This window comes from Cinclus cinclus, chromosome 4 (assembly GCF_963662255.1).
Source record: "Cinclus cinclus chromosome 4, bCinCin1.1, whole genome shotgun sequence".
In the NCBI taxonomy this organism is placed as follows: domain Eukaryota; kingdom Metazoa; phylum Chordata; class Aves; order Passeriformes; family Cinclidae; genus Cinclus; species Cinclus cinclus.
Window position 1 is genome coordinate 38459109 of NC_085049.1, and position 23017 is coordinate 38482125.

At 37.5% G+C, this 23017-nt stretch overlaps 1 protein-coding gene across 1 annotated transcript; it reads right to left on the reverse strand.

Annotated features, from left to right (window-relative positions):
* Positions 1-9453: 9453 nt before the first annotated feature.
* LOC134043072 (arg8-vasotocin receptor-like) lies at positions 9454-11612 on the reverse strand. The gene is made up of 2 exons (XM_062491104.1): positions 10697-11612; positions 9454-9653 (listed from the first exon to the last, which is right to left on the reverse strand). Exons 1-2 carry the CDS (start codon positions 11610-11612, stop codon positions 9454-9456), a joined length of 1116 nt encoding a protein of 371 aa, XP_062347088.1.
* Between the last annotated feature and the right edge of the window lie 11405 nt (positions 11613-23017).

Consider the following 23017-nt stretch of genomic DNA (forward strand, 5'->3'; position numbering starts at 1 on the left):
GACAAATAGTCCCATTTTCCCCAGAGACCACAAAGGAAAGCACAGATTTCCACATGATGCACCCTTTTGCCAAACCATGCTTTAATACAGACAAATGAGACAAACTTTTGTTTACGGGGATGTTGTATGATTGAGCAACCATCATGTTTGCACTTTACTGTATTTTTACTCTTGTAGTAAGTGGTCTAGTCCTAAATAGCCTAAGACATAGAAAAGCTTTTAAAATACCTTCTCCTGAATGGCAATTTCTCCTTGCTATTTTGCTAAATGGAGGATTTGTTTGTTTCAATGTCTAAATGTGCACATGCATTTGGTTTCAAAACTTGGATTTGAATTTTTTTTTTAATCAAGCCATTTTTCTGATTTATCATGTTCATTACACAAAATACACGAAGCACATTCATCTGTGGGTGATCTTTCACAGTCTGAGTGTGCAGCATGTCTGGGGGTGGGCAGGTTTGCTGTCAGGACTTGTGACCCTGCAGAGGACCCGCACTGCACCCGTCTGCTCCTGAAGGACTGACTCTTCGGAAGGGATCCTCACTGGAGCCCATGGGAAGGACTCACACTGGAGAACTTCATGAAGGACTGTCTCCTGTGGCACGGCACCCATGCTGGAGCAGGGCAACATTTGTGATGGGGAACATTTCCCCCCACGAGGAGGAAAGAGCAGAAGAGACAATGTGTGATGAATGGACCAAAGCCCCCATTTCCCTCCCCGCTGTCCTACCTGCAGGGAGGAGGGAGAGGATCCGGGTGTGAAGTTGAGCCTGGGAAAAAGGATGGATGGAGGAAAAAAGGTGGGGTTTAGGATTTGGGGTTTTTTCTCATTACCCTTCTCTGATTTTGATTGGCAATTCACTAAATTAATTTCCCAAGATGAGTCTGTTTTCCCTGTGACAGTAAATGGTGAATGATCTCTCCTTGTCTTTATCCCTACTCACGAGCCTTTCATTCTATTTTCCCTCCCTCATCCAGCTGAGGAGGGGAGATAGAGTGACTTTGGTAGGCACCTAGTGACCAGACAGGATCAACTCACCAAACAGAAGTCTAAATATTTTTGCCACTAATGAAAACTCTTCTAAACACTTACATTCCCTTTGACACCAGAGAAATGAGACACTTTAAAATAACTTGAATTAATAAAATGAACATACTAATTTTGAGAGTTGTAGAGCAATCCATGAAGAGCTGAATTTAAAGAAACAGAGCTCAAAACAATTTTCACAGAAGGATTTCCAGAACTATTTCTATTTCATTTTTCTATTTTTATTATTACAAGGTGAATAATAATTGATAAAAAATGTGAAATTTTACAGTGCCAAAATATTAACCATGAAGGTAAGGGATGTTTATACACTACCACATTATGACACTTTCTAACTACTTAGCATACTAACAATATATTTTCATGACGTTCAGTGTTAGAGAAATGTTGAAACTTCTGGAAAAACAGTACTGCTTGCACAATTCCTTTCCCTTACAGATAGATGCAAAGTGTTCATGAATAATTTGAATGCAATTCAGTTCTGAGACTTCTGAGTCAATTCCACATTTCCCTCCAGGACAAAAAAATGCATTTATAAACTTTTAATTGATTTCTTAACCGGAAGGCAGCAAAAATATTTCATCTTTGGAGTGCAATGTAGAAAAAAAAATCAGAGTATTACAAGATGTAGTTTGTATCAAATCACAATTAAATTTTAACATAAAAACATATCTATATCTGACATGGATATTTTTATTGTAAAATTATGGAGTTGCCATAAAAATTGATTTATAAAACAGTATTCTATCACTTTCTATGGATAGTCCTTTTGTGCCACCAGTTATTTTACAGATAGCACACATAAAATACTGTATTTATTTTAAATATCAAAGTCTCAAGTTAATTCTTTGTCTTCTATCAATGATTTAATTGTCTCTTGCAGCCTTGGCACAGATTAAAATTCAATAGGATTAGACTAATTTTACATTTATTATATTCCTCTCCCCTGCTTTAATTTACAGAAAAGAATCTTTATTAAAGGAAAACCTGAAACTACTGAATTAATAAATAAGTCAGCTATTTTAATTTCAGTGAGTGAAAATCTAATTTTTATAGTGTCCCTCAGGTAATTAATACAAAATTCAGGTCTTCATGGCATGCAGTCCTTGCTTAAATTGCAAGCAAGATGAGTTTAACGGTCTCATTCTTAACAGAACAAAACCTCTGTCACATCATAATGCCTTTCTCTTGCAGAATCATTTGGGAGTCATGCCAGAAGTATCAGACTAAGGTGACTTTGCAGTGAAAGGAGTCAAAAGATGAAGATATTTACACATCTATATGTTTATAAGTTGCAGAGATGCAGCAATGTGCTATGCCTTCCTTTTATTCTCATGGAATTAAGAGGTGAAGGTGGGGAGAATGTTGGTCCACAGAGCACCTCTGCCCTCTGGACTCCGGAAATAGGCAGTGTCATCCCAGCAGGACTTGTCCACAATGTGGACAACTTCCACACACTAATTGCTCATTTTGGTGTGTTCATGCCCAGCTGGATACTGAGTGCATTGTTTCATGACACAAAATAAAGCTATGGATATGCCTGTGCTAGTGCCTTCAGTATGGACATCACCTGAGGTGCTCCTTGACCACTTTGCCTGTTTGTGTTCATATTTCCATGGCCAGACAGCCTTGTTAATAACACAAATGGTCCAGTTCTGTTCTCACCACTGTTCACAATATAAACACAATGCTTCATCCCTACAGTATGCAACGTCAGCACATGTGCACCCTTAGTGCCATCTTACTCCTACTTGGTTAGCATTTGGGAGGGAAATTTCCCAAAAGCTGTGTACGTGCTGGGCATGCTTCATCCATGATCCACAAGAACAGCTGCAGAGCAGTCCTACTGCAGATCTGTGGCATTAACCCAATGCATTGTTGCACATGCATGCTAGCATTCAAGCAGGAGTGAGGTAGAGATCAGTCTCTTCTCCAAGGTAACCAGTGACAGGACCAGACTAAATGGCCACAAGTTGTGCCAGGGGAGGCTTAGATTAGATATTAGGAAAAAGCTTCTTCACTGGAAGAGTCATCAGGCATTGGAAGAGGCTGCAAACAGAAGTGATGGAATCACCCCCCCCACCCCCTCCCCCAACCCCGGAAGGGTTTAAAAGGTGTGTAGATGTGGCACTTGACAATATGGTTTACTGGTGAGCATGGTGGTGCTGGATTAATGTTTGAACGTGATTATCTTGGTGTTTTTTCCAACCTTAATGATTCTATGAGTCTATGAGTGCAGAGCTCCAAGCATTCAAATTGCTGTGGGATCATTCCTTTGATGCCATCTACATGGAAGGGTCACACAATGCAGTATTAATTCTTTTGTGAATGCAAACAAAACAAATCCAAATGCTACATTAATGTTTTTAACCTCATCATTCACAGCAAATGCATTGAACTCCAAGATTCGGTGCTCACAGTTACTGAGCTAAAAAATAAGAATTTATTTTCTGAGGTTTTTCTCATGTATTTTTTGGGAACAGTTAGTTACAGATAAACACATATCATCTTGCAATATGAGTCAAGAAAGGATCAGGAATATGCATCACATTTCCAGCAGACTGTAATTTGTATTATATGTATCAATAATCAGTGTATTCATATCATGACTCTGCTTGCCAGAAGGCTTGTATTCTCCAAGACAAAGTACAATTTTTCCCATCAGTAAGTCAAAAGCTGGAGCTACTCAGCATTAAATAATTTGAGGCCAGACATCTATTAACACATTTAGAGACATGGGCAAATATTTCCAATGCACTGTGACAGCTAGCAGATAATTTACTCCTAGTATCTCCTCAAAGGTGGTGATACAGACAGTAACTGAACTTGTGAATAAGCAAGAACAGCATCTTAAAGAAAAAGTTTTGGTTTAATAACTAAGCAAATGTGTAAAAATGAAACAAATTTTTAACATTTTGTACCAAAATTAATCTTAAGGTAGTTTCATGGAATTCAATGCACAGCAATAATATTGGAACTAAAATATATATCTTTATTTTTTAGCTAAATAAAATAGAAGAATCTTATATAAAAGTTGCATTTCTGATTGAAATCAAGGTTCTCATATTTCAGCTTCATGACTTTTAAAAAGTTTTCTTTCAAAACTTACTGTAAGCTATATGATTTCATTTAAATAATAGTGACGATGGTGATGATCATGATCATGGAAACTGTAAAAATGATGACAAGAATATCATGTCTTCCTTGGGTCTTAGTATTTGCTGCTACATTGATTGCCATGAAAAGTGGTCACTAGCATGTAAGGCGATGTCTTTCTAGTTATATCCAGCTCTCCAGCCATAATTTCCAGAGATCTTCAAGGTCAAATGTTTTCGTTTGGCATTTTTTTAAACTTCTTCCCCACATGGCAATGTAATGTTTCCTCCACGAAGTTGTACTGATTCCTGCATTGTTAATGCAGAATTCAGAAGATTTGTAGCTAAAATCTGGGTCAAACACAATTTTAACAATTTTTGGTATACTGAAATGGATGCTAGAAACACAAATCCAAAATTCTGAAGGTTATTCAGAGTGTGAGCCATGATATAAAAAAGCTCCCAATGAATGCAATAGTGCTTGGTTTGTGCTTTATCTCTAGCATGATATTTGTATGGAAAGGCAAGAAGCCTTTGTGTAGAGTTTCATTTCCCCCGAAGTTCGTGATGGAGATGGATGATATACCTTAGTTAAATTAGTTGCTACAACCTACTGGCAGAGAGGGTATGCTTTGGAGTGCTGCGTTGGCAAAAAAAAAGGAAGCACAAGGGAATGTGTATGGCTACTTAGTTTCACTCAGAGTCTATTCTTTCTTTTGCTCCTAAAGAGTGAAATGAAAATTAATAAAAATTTTATTGAGGGGTTGTAAAAATGCTCAGAATCTGCCCTCTTAATGAGATGATCTTCAGAAAGTCCTCAAGTGGCAATAGCAGGAGCATCATATAAGCCCAGGGAAAAGATACATCTTCTGTCCTTTTGTTTCAGAGAGGCAAAGTGAAGATAACCTTGGCTACCTTAGCAAGAGATTAAGGCAGGTAGAGTTTGGGAAATATATTGCAGATCATGAAGTTCTACCTGGGACCAGGAGAGCAGAGAAGGACCTGCTGCTAACACACATAGGGCTGAAGAGGTACTATTTGGAATGGCAGACAGAATTTTGATCTGGCAGGATAGATTACATCCCTTTTTATTTCTGATCTTCTAACAGCATGATTTCCTTTCAATTCAAATCTATATGGACCAGCTATGGATCATCATAAATAGATCCTCAATAGAGAATAAATTATTTGTGGCTGTGTTACTACAAGTAACACAATTCCCACTTGAACTGTTTACAATTCTGTTTTGCTGCTGTATGAACAATCTGTTTCATAATCATGGATGTTTCCTGTAGATAGCCAAGGCATTCAGGCCCAAACACTACCTTGTGAAGTCAGAAAACAACTTTCTTGGTTTTTTTTTCCACTCTGAAGAACCCAACCCAAACTGAATTTGCCTAAAAGAATGGATTAGCTGGGTCATCCTGCTCTGTCTTTGTTAGCTCATGACACCCTTAGGCCAAAAGTAGCTAACATTCACAACCTCTTGAGGATACCTTTGTCCTGGTCATGTGCCTGACAACTAGAGGATACAGCCATGTTTGCCTCACAGAATAAATCCTGCCAGTTCCAACTTGTGTCTCCACATCATTCTGCCAGCCTCCCCCCAACGAAGCAAACACAGGAGTGGTTTATTTGGTTCCTTTTGTCAGAACTAAATGATCAAAGTGAAATTGTTTGGATATTAGTTTGGCAGCATCTTTAAAATTTCTCAGCATTATTTCATTGAAAGATTAAAAAGATTACCTCACAATACTTCTATCTTCAGTATTCACCATCTACAAGAATGTGAAATGGGACTGGCTGTGAATATAGAGAAGCAGTTCTGTAGAATAAAAGAATAATCAAAATATACTCTTAAGAAAGCAAAACATGTTGCAATTTTCTTTTCATTCTACTAGGTTGTTTTTGTAGTTTCTTTTTTCTGTAATAAATCTATACAGAATCAATAGATTACATTGCATTTGGTTCTTCTTATCTGTACTACAAACTGTAAACCACTAATTTTTAAGCAAGAATCTAATTCCTTTTAGTGAACTATACCTTTCCCAAGTAGCAACAAAGCCATGGAAAGTAAGAAAAAAATCCCCACCCAGATAACCAGAAAGCATATTACAGTGCCAGCATCAACAACATAGTAATTCATTTCAAGACTGGGAACACTAGGTATTTTTCTACTCAGAATTTATTTGTGTGAGAAAACAGAATCTAGGCTTTGGTGAGAGAAGCTTTCATCTGATTATTGGATTTTCTTTCATTTTTATAGGTTTTCACAGTGCCCCTGGGGACTCATACATTTGAGTTATTGATTTTCCCATATGGATTAAACACCTTGGCCAGACTACAGTGTTGTGCCAAAATCAACCCTCTCCCTTAATGAAATACTGCAATACCTGTTGGAAATCTAAGTGCAGTGAATTGAAAAGCATGTAGTTTGGATGAAGACTCAAAATATAGAGTAAAACAAGGGCACAAGATGTTCAAACTACAACTTCCAAGAGCACTGATGGCTAAATTTACAATTTTTTTTTTTTAAGAAATAAGAGAAGTCCTGTGAGGGGAACCTTGTAAGAATTCAAAAATATAAATAGAAGAAAAAAAAAAAGGAAAGAAGTTACCCAAATGAATTTCCCATCATTTGAAAATGAATTTTTATGGAAAAAAGTGGACCTGAACCAAAGTCCCCACTGAGACTGTTAGTCAGTGCTACCCACGGGGCAGGCAGGGCAGGGCATGCAGGATAAGGACATACATCTGGAAAATGCAGCCCAGTTCATTTTCCTAAGAGAGAAAGCAGGAATAGCCGTGTTCAAGTACCTCCTGACAGGCTGAAACTAAAAGTACGCATGTATGTAGTTTGCACCATTGTACAGCAAACTTTAATTTTCTTTTAAAAACAGCACTGATGTCAGGGGAAGGAAAATGAAAAAATCAGAAAGAAAACACTTGAGAGACAAAAATATAAATGTTTTGAACATTACAAACAGTGAACAATTATCACTGAACTTAAGAAATTCTGATCTTTTATTTAATACATGATCCAAATATCAGATATGGGCAGTTAACATTGCTCTCAGACTTTTAATGAACAGACTGAGGTACGGTTGTTTGGAAATTCCAGCTCTACCAAATTATTTATAGAGCCAGCAACAAATACATCAGCAATGCAGAAATATAAGTAGTAGAATTTACACCTTTAAACTTCTGTCAGAGGCAGGAACAGGTGCTGTTAAATGGCACAGCTCTACTGTGGTGTCTGAGCAGAACTGTGATTGCCATCAGTTCTGGATCTGAATAACTCTTTGCACACAATCTAAATGCCTGTTTTCCTTGCAAATTAATGTCTTTTGAGGAGTCTTGCTGCCAATACAGTAGTGTAGTGACACAGGTGATTCCTTGAAGCATTTCTGGTTACAGTTCCTTTCAAGTCTGCATAATATATTGTGTAACTAACTGCAATCAAAGGAAGTGGAAAATCTAAAAGTCCCACCACTAATCATTGGATTAAGTCATAAGGGATAACTTCACTGAGAGCTAACTGACTGGAAATCTTAGAAAGTCAGTGAGTGGCTGTATCAATATCCTATCAATAGAATGGATTGTATCTTGGATATTCTTACCCCAGATGAGGACATTCACTTGAGTTACAGATTTGCTCTAACAGGGAATTTTTTGTGGGATTTTTTAACTACTAATTAAAAGGAGGGAAGGGAAACAGCAAGAAAATCTATCAGCTGTAAGTAAGAGACTTCATACAAACCCTTCCCATTCCTGTCTGCCTCCGGTACTACCTTCACCCACCTTTTCCCTCTTCCTAACAGCCAGACACCTGCCCTTCTTGTCAGCTGGGCTGGGGCACAAGCTTTTCCTGTTATAAGGAACTGCAATTTTTGGTTCTTGCCCTTATCTGATCTAACTATACAGAGAATAGAAATCATAGAATGTGCAGTCATACCAGCATAAATTAACCTGAAGCTTAACTATTCACTTTACAGCAGAATTTCTCATGATGTGATCAGTATTTAGTTTAAATCAGTATTTCTTTGGCTATAATTTAAAGACTATTAGAACCCCACCATTTTATAGCTTTTCTACTGATATTTGAGACTGCTAGCACTCAGAAAATTGAAATGTGATGAAACACATTATAATGTAGACAGATCACATGTCACCAGATGTAAGCACCACAAAGAGTCCCCAGGAATGTAGATCCATCCTCACCTGAAAGAGCCTTGCTGATATTTCTTCCATGTTCCTCTGATCAGACTGAAAACATTGAAAGGAAATAAATAGCTACCTGCATATAACACCCACAAAACAGCAACCAAATGGCATTTGAGATAAAGATAGGCAGATTTATTTTTACAGCAAAGCGAAATATTTTAATTTGAACCTAAATGGATACTAAGGAATAGAATAATAATTGGTTCTGTGCCAATAAATCCCATGCTAGAACAAATGGGTCTGAAAGCCAAATTAAAGTGTACACTCTTAGCACCCAGTTTTGTTTAGAGTATGTATATGTGTGTGTATGGGGGGTGTGTAGGTGTCCAGTTAACTGCTTGCACATCAGGAAATGCATGGAAAATCAAATCCCATGGTGTGAAGCTAAAAAACCTGAAGTGCTGCTATGCTGCAGATACTTGTGATCTACAATGGAATTTGAAACTGAAGTAAGGGTTCAATGTCACAAGCACCCCAAATTCTTTTTTTTTTCTCTTTTTTTAATTATACTTAGCTGCTTGGCATTTTATAAATATACAGAAAGAGTTAATTTAAACCAGGTGCTAGTAAGAGCCGGCAAAAGCTTCTTTTGACTTTGTGCTGCCTTCTCAAGATTTGTCACAGTCCCCCAGTCACACCAGAATGATGAACAATTCACGGTTCACTCTGAAAACAGGTTCAAGTTTAATAATATCAGGTTCCTATTTCAATTTGTTGGACCAGGTAGTAGTAAAATTTTACTACTTAGAAATCCAGAATCACAGATGGGGAAGTACTTTAGGACACAAAATATCTAAGATACTTTAAGGTATCTCTGTCAGTCTTTACAGGAATTCATTCTGATATGACAGTGGTGATTGAAGCACTGAGTGAGGCTTGCACAACACAGAAACTTCCTGTATATGCTACAGAACTGCAGAGAAATATATTTTTACAAAACAAACAAACAAACAAACCAAAACAAAACAGAAACTACCGCAAACATTTTTTCAGCTTCCTTATTCACAAAATCAGGGATAGTGGTAAAATATCAATATGTCTTGTGAACAGAGGGAATGTAACAAAACAACAAAAAGCTCTCAGCATTTATGCAGAAGTACTGTTTTCCTCAGGGTCTCTATCTACGAGATGAATGCTCCCTGTGAACACGGATTCCTCTTGAGCTGAGGTATTCTCCAGATGCTTCTTTGTGCAATGTGGAATCTGGCCACAGAAATACATGTAAATCCATGGATTGGTACAACTATTTAGATTGCCAAGGAGCATTATAATGGTGAATGCCGAACCTAGAACAAAACAGTTCAAGGAATAAGAGATCAAACAAAACACTCTTACAAATAAGTCACCTTTTCACAGTCTGCTGCTTTCTGCTGTATCTATTAATACATTAAAGGTAATTTAATAGCAGGAAATTCCCATTTCAATGCAATTTGCAATTGCTGAAGGTATAAAACACACTTTATTGTATGCATTCAGAGTTAAGTAATTTCATATAGCACTTTTTTGATATATATATATTAATTTTAAAAGCAATTACTAAGCTGTTAAACATATAAATAAATACAGATACATATTTTGACATAAGTATATGTAGAATAGGACTCAAATTAACACTGACAGGAAGAATTCTTAAAACCAAATTCAGAAACTATGCTGCTTTTATCAGGCAGGACAATTATATTTTTTCCTCCTTTTTTAACCTCTATTTAGAATAGGTGAATTCAAAGTCACATGTAGAGTTTGCATTTCTCAAAGAGGCAATAGCATAAATTTGACAAGACTATTTCTGTTTACAACATGTTGTTTGATAATTCAGGCTTGCTTTTTTTGCTTTATAAACAGCTGTTTGACAACTTTTGGTTGTTTCATAGTGTTCCACAGAGATTTCATCAATATAATTTCAATATTAAAAAAAAATCAGATGTCTTATAACATCATTGTTCTACCCAGTAAATAAATATTTTTATTATTTTGAATAGTCAATTGGTCCTTTTCACTTCAAGAACCCAAAATACTGCTGCTGTAATACTTAAAATGTCTAAAAGTCTGAGGCTCTGCTGAAGCATGACACTTTTCACCATGCTGTTCATGAATTTTTGAATTGCTAATCACTCAAGACACACACATACATGTCATTTTGATCACATAACACAAGACGTTCCCTGTATTTAATTAAATACAGGAGATAATCAATCCAGGTACTTCTTTTTAATCCTCCTCAAAAGACCACATGTAGCCTTCACACAAAAGCAAAATGCAAACATAAAGCACTCGACAGCAGTGTGCTAGCCTGCTCTGCAGCTATGACTGAGGAGGGAGAGCATCTTACCTTCGGTCAGGATGCTGGGGAACCACACGGACCACAGCTGTGCAATGAAGAAAGGTGACCAACAGAGGACATATGCAACAACTGTCACCACTGTCATTTTTACTGTCTTGATCATAGCCTTTGAAATACAGTTCACACTGCTTGCTCGGGATGGCAGGACTTGATTCTGATTTGTTGCTTCACATTCATTCTGTTTTTTCACGTTTATATTTCTTCTGATTATTTTGCAAATCTTGACCTGGCATGTGATAAGGATTGCTGAGGGAATGAAGAATATAACTACAAAAATCCAAGTCACATATGCCCTTGGGCCCCAAGGCTGAATAAATTCACCCCAACATTCAAAGACACCTGGAGATATTTCAGTCTTAGAAAAGATAAATACCTGCGGTAGGCTAAGAATCAGTGCTATAGACCAGCTGGTGCAAATGGGGATGTTCCAGAGAGCTCTCTTCTTTTGGAAAGTGACCATAGGGTAGCAAACTGCTTGATATCTGTCCACTGTCATAACCACTATCATATAAGTAGAGGCAAACATGCCCAGTAATTGTAGATACTTGATAATTCTGCACAAGAGATCTGGCCCTATGAAAACGTCTGTAATATCCCATATGAGTTGAGGCAGCACTTGAAAAAAGGCTACCACTAAGTCAGCAATGCTGAGGTGAAGCATGAACACATACATCCTAGACAGCTTCTTTCTTCTTCGCCACAGCACCAGTATGAGAATGAAATTGCCCACAGACGCTGTCAGAAATATGACCCCCAGTACAGCAATCTCTACTTGAGCTAATTGCTCATCTCTTTCTGGTCTTCCAATAGGATCTGACTGATTTGTCAAACTCAGGAATCTGTGAGGAGGAGGACTCTCGGTCTGATGTGTGTTATCCTGCATAGGAAATGAGAAATTCTTCATAATGCACAGAAGCTACTCTCAGTAGCTGCCACTTGCAACTCAGGTTGACAGCTGTGAAGCACTGGCTGGCAAACAAACCAGCACCAGGTTCGAGTTTCAGGGTATCTTCAAGCAAATCTTCCTGCTCACGCGAACTAAAGCAGTGGGACTTGGATCGTGATAAAATTCTGTCTCTTGCTGGCATTCAAAAAGGCTTTATATAGGCTCCCAGCAGACAGAGCCTTATGTAACTGCACAGCCCTCGGGTAGGCTGCAGGGACAGCAGCCAATGGCAGACGGAGCCACACAATTGGGGGAAATATATAAATAAAAGGCAAACTTCAGAGGCTCAACGTGATTCAATTACTCACTTCTGAAAAAACCCGAATTTGTAAATAGCTGTGGTCGGACTCATACATAAACGACCTTACTCAGGAGAGTTCTTGCAAAAATTTTTCTACGCAAATCAGAGGAGCATTTCAGGAGAAGTGGGAGGAAGGTTTATACAGAGATAAAATTGGGTCCCTGAGCTCAGGCACATCATAATGGCAACCTCCAGCCTCCTGGGGCATGACCACATCCTAAATGAAGCACAGACAAAGAAATGCATTTTTTCCATAGCCCCTTTTTCCCTTCTCTTTTTTGGAGACACCTGGTTCTAAAATAAAAAGAAAAATATTTTTACTGCCCTAAAAATAATATTTTTACTTCAAGACAGGGTCAAGACTTAGAGGTTGTTTCTCAGCAAAATGAAAAATAACACATATTAAAAAAATTATTTTTATTGGGACTGAGTCTGCTGAGAATTTAATAAAAATTTAAAAAAACAGTGAAAATTCAGTGGCAAATCCAACTGAGGAAAAGGTCTCTATGATGAAACAATATCCAAACATCTCTGCTCTATTATAGTGCTAAAGTCTGAGAGGTCATTTTTCAGTATTTAAACTTTTTCATTTTTGTGGAGTAAATTTTATCATGAACGCAGGAAATTCATTGTGCTTCAGCTTTACAGTATGACTTTTGCATAGTTACTGGCAGATAAGAACAGAAAATTCAAACTGATTTTAATTTTTTTTTTATCTCTCAGCCTTCCCTCTTAAACACAAAAGAGAGAATTAATAAAATTGATTTGTTTAATATAAAAAGTAACAGATATTTGTATGCAATCTTACTTGAAGCTAGGGCACTCACATCCTTCTGGTTACAGTCAGGAGACTGGTAATTTGAAGTCTTTCTGGAGAGGAAACCAGAAAGGTGAAAAGCAATATCCATGCTGAATATATTGTACATAATGCTGCACCTAAGCTGATTAATCACTGTGATCACAACTATATTATAAGACCAGCTCAGGAAGCTCACAGATAGACTACCACTTCTTTGCCACTAAAGGTTTTCATATACCAACAAACAGATGTAGGGCAAAATTCATAAACAGGATGCTGAGGTAGACTACAAAAATCTTTTCTCTCCCTCTTTCCCCTTTATTTGCCACCATGCAATGGATGTTAATAGCTCAGGAAAGGGTAAGACCATGAGAACAGACAACAGAGAAGCTGAACAATCTCAGGAAACTTTTCCACTGACAGCAGCTGTAAGTATCCATAATCTAGACTTGGCTGAACACTGCTGCAGCTGTCTGAGTCAATAAAGGCTTTTCTCTGTGTTGCAAGGAACATGAATCACAAGAACTTAATCTAATACACCTGATTTTTTCCCCCTCTAAATTAATGGCTATTTGTAGGAAACTTGGATTCACGAGGTTGTTTCCTTTTAGTTTTCCCCCTCAATCTATCTCAATTATTGGGAAACAGGCATAGTAAGACCATAAGGGAGCAAATGAGTTTGCCTTAACCCTCACCCAGAAACTTGCAGTAAAGTAATTGAATTGGCCACAAACAATAAATCCCTCAAAATGCTGTGCTGGAGAGCAGCTGGGCTGATGTCAGGTTCTGTCTTCTGATGGAGACTGAAGTTTCAGGTGTGTGCTTCAAAAGAATTTACCTTGACCATCCTCACTCCACAATTTAACAAAAAGCCAAGAGGGATCTTTATTCTTTGAGCAAGTATATGATGTAAACACATACATCTCGCCAGAGTTAGGATTAAATGGGTTGAAACAGGAACATGTTGAAGAGAATATTAAGTTCAGGGTCAGGCATGGAAGATAAACATACATTCATATTTCATTATTATATTTCAATATCAAGAAATTATATGCAAAAACCCCAGTACATGCAACAGAAGTAAATTCTGGGATACTGTTGGAAGACTAACCAGAATATCATACCTGTTTATATGATTTTTCACAATGCATAAGGTCTGGATAGACATATATTTCAGGCAAATGTGTTTTATCAGCTATATCTATAATGGTCCAATAAGATCCCTGATGACACACAACTTTTCCTTGGTGTATTCATGCACACAGCACACTGTGACTGGGCAACAGCCCGGGTGTTGGATCCAGCATGTGGACGCAGGCTAAAGGGCAAGCACACTGTGAAACAAGGAGCCTTAGCTATGTTTATAAAAAGGGTGGTGGCCCTCCTTGTACAAATTGTCCTTGTGATGTAAGACTCTATTCCATCTTGCATATAATCAGTTCAATATATGTTAATGGTTTAATAACTTTATAATTGTGCCCTTTCAATCTTTTTCATCCATGCAAGCAGATAGTCAGGATAACATTAAATTGAAATTTAATCCACTCTGGGAATGTAACTTGCTGAGAAAAGAAAATTAGGGTAACAGATGAAAATGTTTAAGTAGCCTTAGCTGTTCTTTTATGCCAATATTGTCCTCCCATTGCCCAGCTTTGCCTCATTCCAAACTGTATCTGTCCAAGTTAAATTCTTTCCCTAAATTATTTTAATTAACTTCTGCTGAGCTTCTCAGTGTGAACTGTCATCTAATGTTTGTTAGTTAGCTGAAGAGAGAGATTCAGATCATAGATTAAGACTCCAATTCAGCTATCTTCTCTGAATTTCAAAATCACACAGCTCCTCAAGGCTGAATTCAGAGCTCTTTACCCAGCGTTTGTCTAGTCAGGTCTTGAAAAGAACCAAGAACTTAGAAGCCCAAACCTCCCTGGGTAACTGGTTACAAATGCTTATTTTCATTGTGAAAAAGCTTTCCTTATGTGTCACCAGACCCTTCCCTTATTCAGGCCACCTCTCATTCTTCTGGCATGACTTAGAGAAAAACCTGGCTTGGACCTCTTGCCAGCATCCTCCTAAGCACTGTGGGGGCACTGTTAGTGCCTCTCAAGCTGTTGCTCCTCCAGCCTGAACAAGCTACATTGAGTGCTTTGTGGAAAATGTTGTATTCAAGGAGTGAGTGATCCTGAACAGGACATGTCTGTTCTACTGAGCCTTGTACTTAAAGTCTTTGCTGACAGTGGTGAATATTTTGAATGAGATGACATCCCAGCCTGTTGGGAGAAAATATGCGATTGTTTGCCTCACAAAAGAAAAGGCTCCACACTGTGGGAAGAAGATGGAATCCCTCCACTGATGGCATCTGCGCAGGGGAAGATCCATGTAATGTCTGTCTGCCGCTGTGCAAAAATGGAGTTCCCAGCATTGGAAGGAACCTAAGATTTCCTCACTATCCATATATCTGGGGTTTACCCTACCTTAAGAAAACAGCTTTTTTACCACCCTCTTTATCATTGCACCCCCTGGTGCAGAGCACAAGCCCAGCTCACTCAGCCTCCCTTACTAGACTACATCTTCCAGCGCTCCAATCATCTTCACAGTGCTATGCTGAGCTCACTCATGCTCATCAACACCTTTCCTGAACAGGGGCTCCAGGACCAGAGGAAATATTCCATGTGTGGTGAGTAGGGAGTGCTGAGTAGGTGAGGAATAAACACTTCCCCGACCTATGAATTCCATGTGACCTGTGCGTCTGTCAAGTCCCACCACAATCTTTGTCTTCCAAAAACTGCATGAATTGCAGTGCATTGCAGATTTTTTTTTTTTTTTTGCCAAGCCAGGTGAGAAATATATGCTGAAGCAGAAATAGATGCATTTTAGGGTTAAATGCCTTCAACCAGTTTCTAAAACCCAGAAATGTTTAATTTTTGACAGACATCACTTATTAAATGCAACTTGTGAAGGAATAGGTTTGCACTCTTTTATTTTGGAATGGATAAGCAAATTCTAAAATGTTCTTTTGTAAGAAAAGATCAAGTGGAAAATATTGCTATGAGCTTTTTAGGTAAGAAACCCAGGTCTGCCTCTTTTCTCAGTGAGATTCTGTAGATGTGAAGAGCTAGCAGATTATTGTTACTGCACTTGTCAAGGCATGAAAACCAACTAATTAAGAAAAACAAATTTTTGCATTATTTACTACATCTTCAGAGATTTTAGAGAAATCAAAAATTATTTCCTTAGTGCTGATGTGATTCTATTTACTTTCAAACATTCAAATGTAAAAAGAGTTTCCATAGGCCTTATAGGGAGGAAAGGACTAGAATGTGCAGTAAAAGATTCAGTTACCAAGAAGATAGTAGAAACACTTACTTCTTAATTTTTTTTTTTACATAAAATACTTGCTTAGTAATATATTCGAGGGTAGGTAAAAGAAGTCAACATAGCATTGCATTGAAATTGCCCTACTGATAGAGACTATGTTTGAGGAGATGTATCAAGTAATGTAAATATATATCAGTAGCATGAAATGTTATGAGAATTGCTTCTGGAAGTAGTGCAATGGATAGCAAATAGATTCTTTTCTACAGGAGATTAGTCATAGTTACATGAATATTGTTTAATTCTTAGCCAGTAGCACAGATGCATTTACAGCATTTACAGCAAGTTAAGTCCATATTTTTCACTAATGCAATCTTTCTTATTTCCAGAACCTGACGGATAAACTACTTTGCTTTAAGTCTTTTTTAACTGGACTAAAATGATGTGCACCTTAATGATGCTGTACAATCTCCTACAGTTCCAGATTCTAAAAAAAAAAAAAAAAACAACAACAAAAAAACCACCATTAGTACATTAGTTATATTAATACACAAGGTTCTTTGGACCAGGTTTAACAGTGCACTTAAACATTATATGGTTAAAAAGTTACATCTAAAGGCAATGTGCCAACAGAAGACAGAGGCAAATACATTACAGATGCTATTACAGAGAGCATATAATGGATCATGCAGCTACTAGTGCCATTGTCACTGCACAAGGAGACACAAAATGACAAATAGCATCAATGACTTTATTCCTCACAAAGAGTTAAGCTCTGATTTGGACAAAACCACTTCTGGGCAGGAAGGAGAGCTCTTAGTGAAGCCAAAAGAATATTAGTAAATGTCAGTCTAGATGAACTAGAAACCACCCTTAACTTTTTAAATTAACATTATAATGAACACAGGACAACATTTTGTCCCACTAGCCTTGTTTCTACACCAAAGGGGAACTGTGCACATCTGTGTTTGGTGTACATGTGTTATGTGTGTGTAAATGCTGCTCTCCTGCACACACATGACCTGGACGTCTTTCACTTTATAAGGAACTATGTTCATTTCCCAAATGAGTAAATTAACTGTGTATTTAAAGGAAGAGGGTATTACTTTAGCGAGATTAAAGGCTACATCAAAACAAATGCAGGTCTATATAGCCTTAGAATATAGGACTGAAACACATCAAACAACTACATTTGCTGTTAGGCAATATTTTGGAACAAGACCTTCCTAAATTGAGCACATCCTCCAGTAGGAATTAGCCACAGGCATTAAAGCCAGAGGAAGAAAAAAATGTGTATGGGCCCCCTGTGACTTGTAACTACGCACATCCCAGATACTCACCACAAAACACTACAACTAACTACATACAGTACTATGTGCCTCTTTTTAATCCCTTGGGAGATTACATCTGAAACAAAAACTTTTTAACCTGTATCAGTAAAAACTTTATAATTTGCTATCGCTGACCTCATTCTTTAAGTAAGTTTCTCATTTTACAGCTGATACTGACAGCAGTGAGTGAGGGTACTACTGGGTTCAAAGCCTGGAACCAGTTTGGTTAATTCATGTACTTATTAAGATGGTAGAATTATCTTCTACAATTTGTAAGCCATTCTGTAAGTAATGCTTCTTTCCTATTGCTGCTGTAAAATTTTATGCAACTTTAATAAAGTGTTTACCCATACAGAGCTGCTACTCTTCCTTGTACAATTTCCATCAGGCTATTTTAAGACAGAAATAAATCATAAATCAGTGACATAGGTTACTGCCAAAAACTGTCTTTTTCATTTGCAGTATCCCAGACAGTCTGAGTTATCTGTTAGGACTCTAAGTGGCTTGATAGCTCACTCACCTGCCACCAGGGTCATGGAAAACAACTGACAGATAAGGAGCTTCACCTAGGCTAGTCAGAGTGAAGAAAAATGGAGAAATAATGTGTAACTTTAGGAGAAGGAACTATGATGAACTGGTTTGGATGAAGAATTACAAAGCACTTTTTCCACAGATGAGAAGTTATAAACAGAACATTTTAATAAAGACAAAAATGCTAAGATGGCACCTAGCACAATACATAGAGGTCTAGAGCAAAGATCAGCCATTTGTAAATAACTTAATTAAAAGACAATGTAAATAAAAATGACAGTTTCTCCAGCAATACTGAGTAAGCAGTTGCAAATACTGTGGACAGTGAATTAACTCCAGCAGATCTTAAGAGATTGCATTTTGATCTCCTTCCATTTACACCAAAAACCTTGGATGACACTTGTACAATCACACTCTCATCCAGATGCTGCAGTAACAACACATCTATCACTTCTTGAGGGCTGAAAGGTAACAGAATGACTCTTATGATAATCACTGCAGGGAGCTGAATAGGAATTTATATGACCTCTAACACGAGTCTGAATTTTAAATTCTGTGTAATCAACTACATTATTCATATCTAGTATATATTTATTTGATTGGTACACTCTTGTTTTGGCAGATAGATTTCTAGAATGCGCAAAAGGGCAGAGACCATCGGCTATGAGCAGTGGAGGCACAGGAAATCAAGGATAGACATGTAAAGGACTTCAGGTACCAGTTCCTTGAGTAGGACCCCTGATTAAGGAATCCAAGCACCTTTATGTTGTGTGGGAAGCATGAAACTTCTTGGATTTAACAGAGCAGGACATGGCTAAATTCCAGATCCTGATGGTAATCTAGAGCCTTAACTCTGCATGACAGCCAGGTACTTTATGCATTCAAAATGCAGAGTCTATAACTCATTTAATGATGCCTTACAAGCATTCCTTCAAGAAACAGGCTGAAAATTGTCTAATGCTTTCAAATGTGGTGAGGAAATGGAGGTTCCTGGGTGAGGAGAGGAGGAACAGCAGGAACAGGAGGGAAGAGGAGCAGGAATGAGGCTACTGACAATATCTAGGAAAGGATTGTTTTCAATGGAATATTTACCCAGGTGATGAAAGAAAATGGAGTCAGTGCTATTTTCAGCCTGAGAAGGTTTAAATACATATTTCTGATTTCTTAAGATAATTTCCTGTTAACCAACTTATTGGCAAGGCAGAATGGAAAATGCTTTCTCCTCTTGTTGAAACTAGGTGACTACAAACATAAGAATTCATGAAACCAAGGAGAAACCTTGGGAAAAAAAGCCAAAAACATGTATTCTTGTGGGTAAAGCACTTCTATGAGAAGGGGAGTGCCACAGTCTGATACTTGCTCTTATATTTAAATTTTATATCAAAAGCTATTGTGTAATGAAAATAATCTGAGAAACCAAACTCAGAAGCTACGGACATCTCTGTGTCTGACTTTCTAACTGTGAAGCAGGCAAGTCATACTTTTGCACTTACCCTTCCATTTCAGTCCATTTACCTCTCTCATTTGGAATAACTCCACCAGAAAAAGTACCATGGGAATAACTTGGGTCATTTCTGATTTCAGTCCATAAAACTGCCAGCACTGGAAATAGCCAGCCTGGCTTTCTATATCTGCAGCCACAGTACAAGCATTGAGAAAGAAAGATGAGGTGGGATTTGGTGCGATTTGTTACGGTTCAAGTACTGTGTATGCACATCATGATTAGCTAGAAGAACTGACATTTCAGACTGAGAGACAGAATCTTGGTGATTCTGACCCTTCTTTTTGGAGTATGTATCTGGGAGGGGAAGGGGATAACAGCCCAAAATATTCACTAGTTTCTAGGTGAACTGATTATCTAATGTTTGGCACACCATAATATTCTATTAAGAGAGTTGCCCCTTTAGCAAACATGTTACTTCCACATTATTGTCTAAGATTCAAGGACAATAAGGAGTAAAGCAGCCCAATTATTTTGGGTAACTGATGCAAGACAAAGATACTAAGCAGCTGCAATATAAGTCTTAAATCATCTGCTCTTTGGATTTACAGAAGACAATTTCACAATGATGTGACTACCTGGCAAGGACAGGTTTTTTTGAAAGTTTCTCTTTTATTTGAGTTGCTTAACCCCTTCTGAGGTTTCTAGAATTTTTAGCATTTTGACAAGAGGGAAATATTGAAGGGAAGTAACAGATAAAAAAGCAATATGAAAATTATGTAGAAAAGTTCCACTTGATTAATTTTAGTGTTTGCGCCAAAAAACACATCCAAAGGAAAGGTTGCAGAAAGTATCCGTGCTGTCATAAGCATGTGTTCAATTGTCTTAATTCTTATTACTTTGAGAGTTTTCAGTGAACGTTCATTCAAGTTGGAAATTAATAATTCTATATTCTATCCCTGAAAATAAGGAAATGTTTTCTCATTTTTGTCTGCCATCTAGTGTTAAGAGGCAGAATACTTGTGTTTGCAAAGCCTAAAATACTTGCTAGCACTAGACAGCTTCTGTCCATGTCATATCATGCTGATGAAAATAGAAAACAGTGCTTTCCCTAAAGCTTGACTGAAAAAGTAAGATTTAAGCAATTATCTCAGACACCACTATTAGCAGAATACTGCTCTACCAATATATGTTAACTAGTCACAGTGCTTTGAAATACTTGTTTTTTAAAAAAATTTGTTTGAGTCTCTTAGGTGATAGTTCTGCATTTTCAGAATACCATCCATAATCAATATATCAAGTAAATATAATCTAATTATATATATATGCTATTCATATAATAGCTTTTTATCAAACATGCAGTGAGAGTATGTGCAAAACTATTTTCTCAAAATAAAAACTTCCATATTTAATAGATCAAGAGTGAAAATCTGAGACAGAAAAATTTTGGAACCATTATTTCTGGTAAATATCCAGTTTTTATCAAACAGTTTTATAACCTATTATGACTTTCTCTCCAAGCAGCAGTCCAAGACAAACACAGAAATAATTAATTAGAAATAATTAATGGCATTGAAAAGTATAGCGTGCATATAAATGCATACAGTTAACTCACATAAATTATTGACACCACCATATTTTGGCTATAACATGACAAAATTCACATACAGCAAAGAACTCCTTTTTTTAAAAAACAGGAAGATTCACCACAATTGATGTGTAACTTGATTTACAAGTTTTCATCCTACCTACAAAAACATGTATTAAGAGGTAATGAGAAAATGTTTTGAAAGTCTTTGATTTTGTGAATTTAGTAACAGAGGTAGAATGCAAACTACTCTCAGTGTTTTCCTAAACTGAAAACAATCATGTTTCAAGGGACCACCTTGAAAAAGCCTGAGTGCTGGGTCTGCAACCTAATAGAGATCAACAAAAACCCATCAATAATAACAACAGATTTCTCTCTTGATCCTTGCCATGGAAAGTACTGCAATGGAAGTAGATGTCAAACAGCTAATGTACATCCTATTAAAATCTAAATATATCTCAAAATTATTTAAATAAGATATCTATATTATGTGAAAAATAGAGTTTGCTACTGTGTGAATACCATATGTGGATTCATCCCTCATCTAAAAAGCAGGCATTTAGTCAAACAGAATTAACTCATGTTTGACTACTAAGAGATCTTATCAAATTAGTCTATCTTTTAAATAAATTTGAGATAATTTCTTCTTAATGTCATGACTACAGTACAGTAAAGAGAATACTAAATCGGCAAAATGTTTGAGAAGGTGCAGAATTTGTGCCTGGGAATACATAAATTTATCTTTTCCTGTCCAGTGTTTTTCAGTTCTTTAGTATTGTTTCATGGTTGTTTTGAGAAGCTGATGAATCATGTACCTCTGAACATGTCAGATCAGACAGGTCTACTCATCCTTGGGGAGAGCAATGTGGCAGAACACGTGGGTCTGTGATTAGACCAGAAATGTGAAATCCTTGAATCTTTCCTTAGCAAAGGTATGAATCAACACACCATTGCACATATTCCAGTGTTAAGATGAATGACTGAGCAGGCACAGGAGAGAATTTTACAATGAGATTATGGGGATAAAGTGTGACTGTTTAGGAAGGAACCATGTGCAGCTAAAAGGGATCAGTTGCTTCCTACCTCCAATACCTTATTTGCAAGTCAAAGAGAGGTAGGATGTGCCCTGGCAGGATGAAGCTTATCATGTCCAAGCTTCCTTACTGAAGTTGTAGGTCTTGTTTTGCCTTAGCTTTTGTTGCTGTAAGAAAGCAAGGTACCCTGCTTAAAGCCAGCTCAGACTGTGGCTTCAGATGGGCCACTGCTTCTTAAGTCATCTGATGAGATCCAACTTGGTCCAGCACACTGGCAAGCACACTAGAGCTCTGGGGCTTACAGAAGAGCAAACACACCCAGGGAAGCTGCTTAAGCTAACACTGCTACATATTCTACAACTATCTGTACTGTGTTGCTCTCATAACAGCATGCAGGCTTTTACATGAAGTAACTCATACATCAAGAGGCAGTGAAACCTCCCTGCTTAGCTGCATCTGGCACCTAGGGCAGACCCCATTGCTGTTTGAAATATTTGGTTTTAAAATGAACTTAAGCATAGATAATGAAATCCTGTGATAAATTAAAGAATAGTAGTTAAATCTTGAAAACACAAGTATACCACTGGATGGTGGTATACACAGATGTGTAGTAATCTACAAACAAGAGAGGCAGACCATACCTACAGAACAGGACAGAAAGCAGCAACTCTAGAAACATTTAGGAGGGAACAGAGGAGCATCTGGGTATGAACTGCCACTGTACTGTGCAAAAGAATTCTAATAATACATGGCTCATGAGTTATTTGTGGCCACTGAGTAGTTGACCAAGGAATAGACATGCCTCGAGTGCAAAATTGTCATTGCATTGTGTTAATGTGACAAGGCTTTGGTGGGGAAGTGGGGAGTGGACTACAGGGGTGGCTTCTACAAAAAAACATTCTGATGTTTGTCTGTGTCTTGGAAGGTGTCAATTCTAGCAGGCTCCAAGATGAACTTGTCACTGGCCAAAGCTGCAATGGTGGTAGTGACCCTGTGATAACATGTTAAGAAAGGGCAAAAGATTTT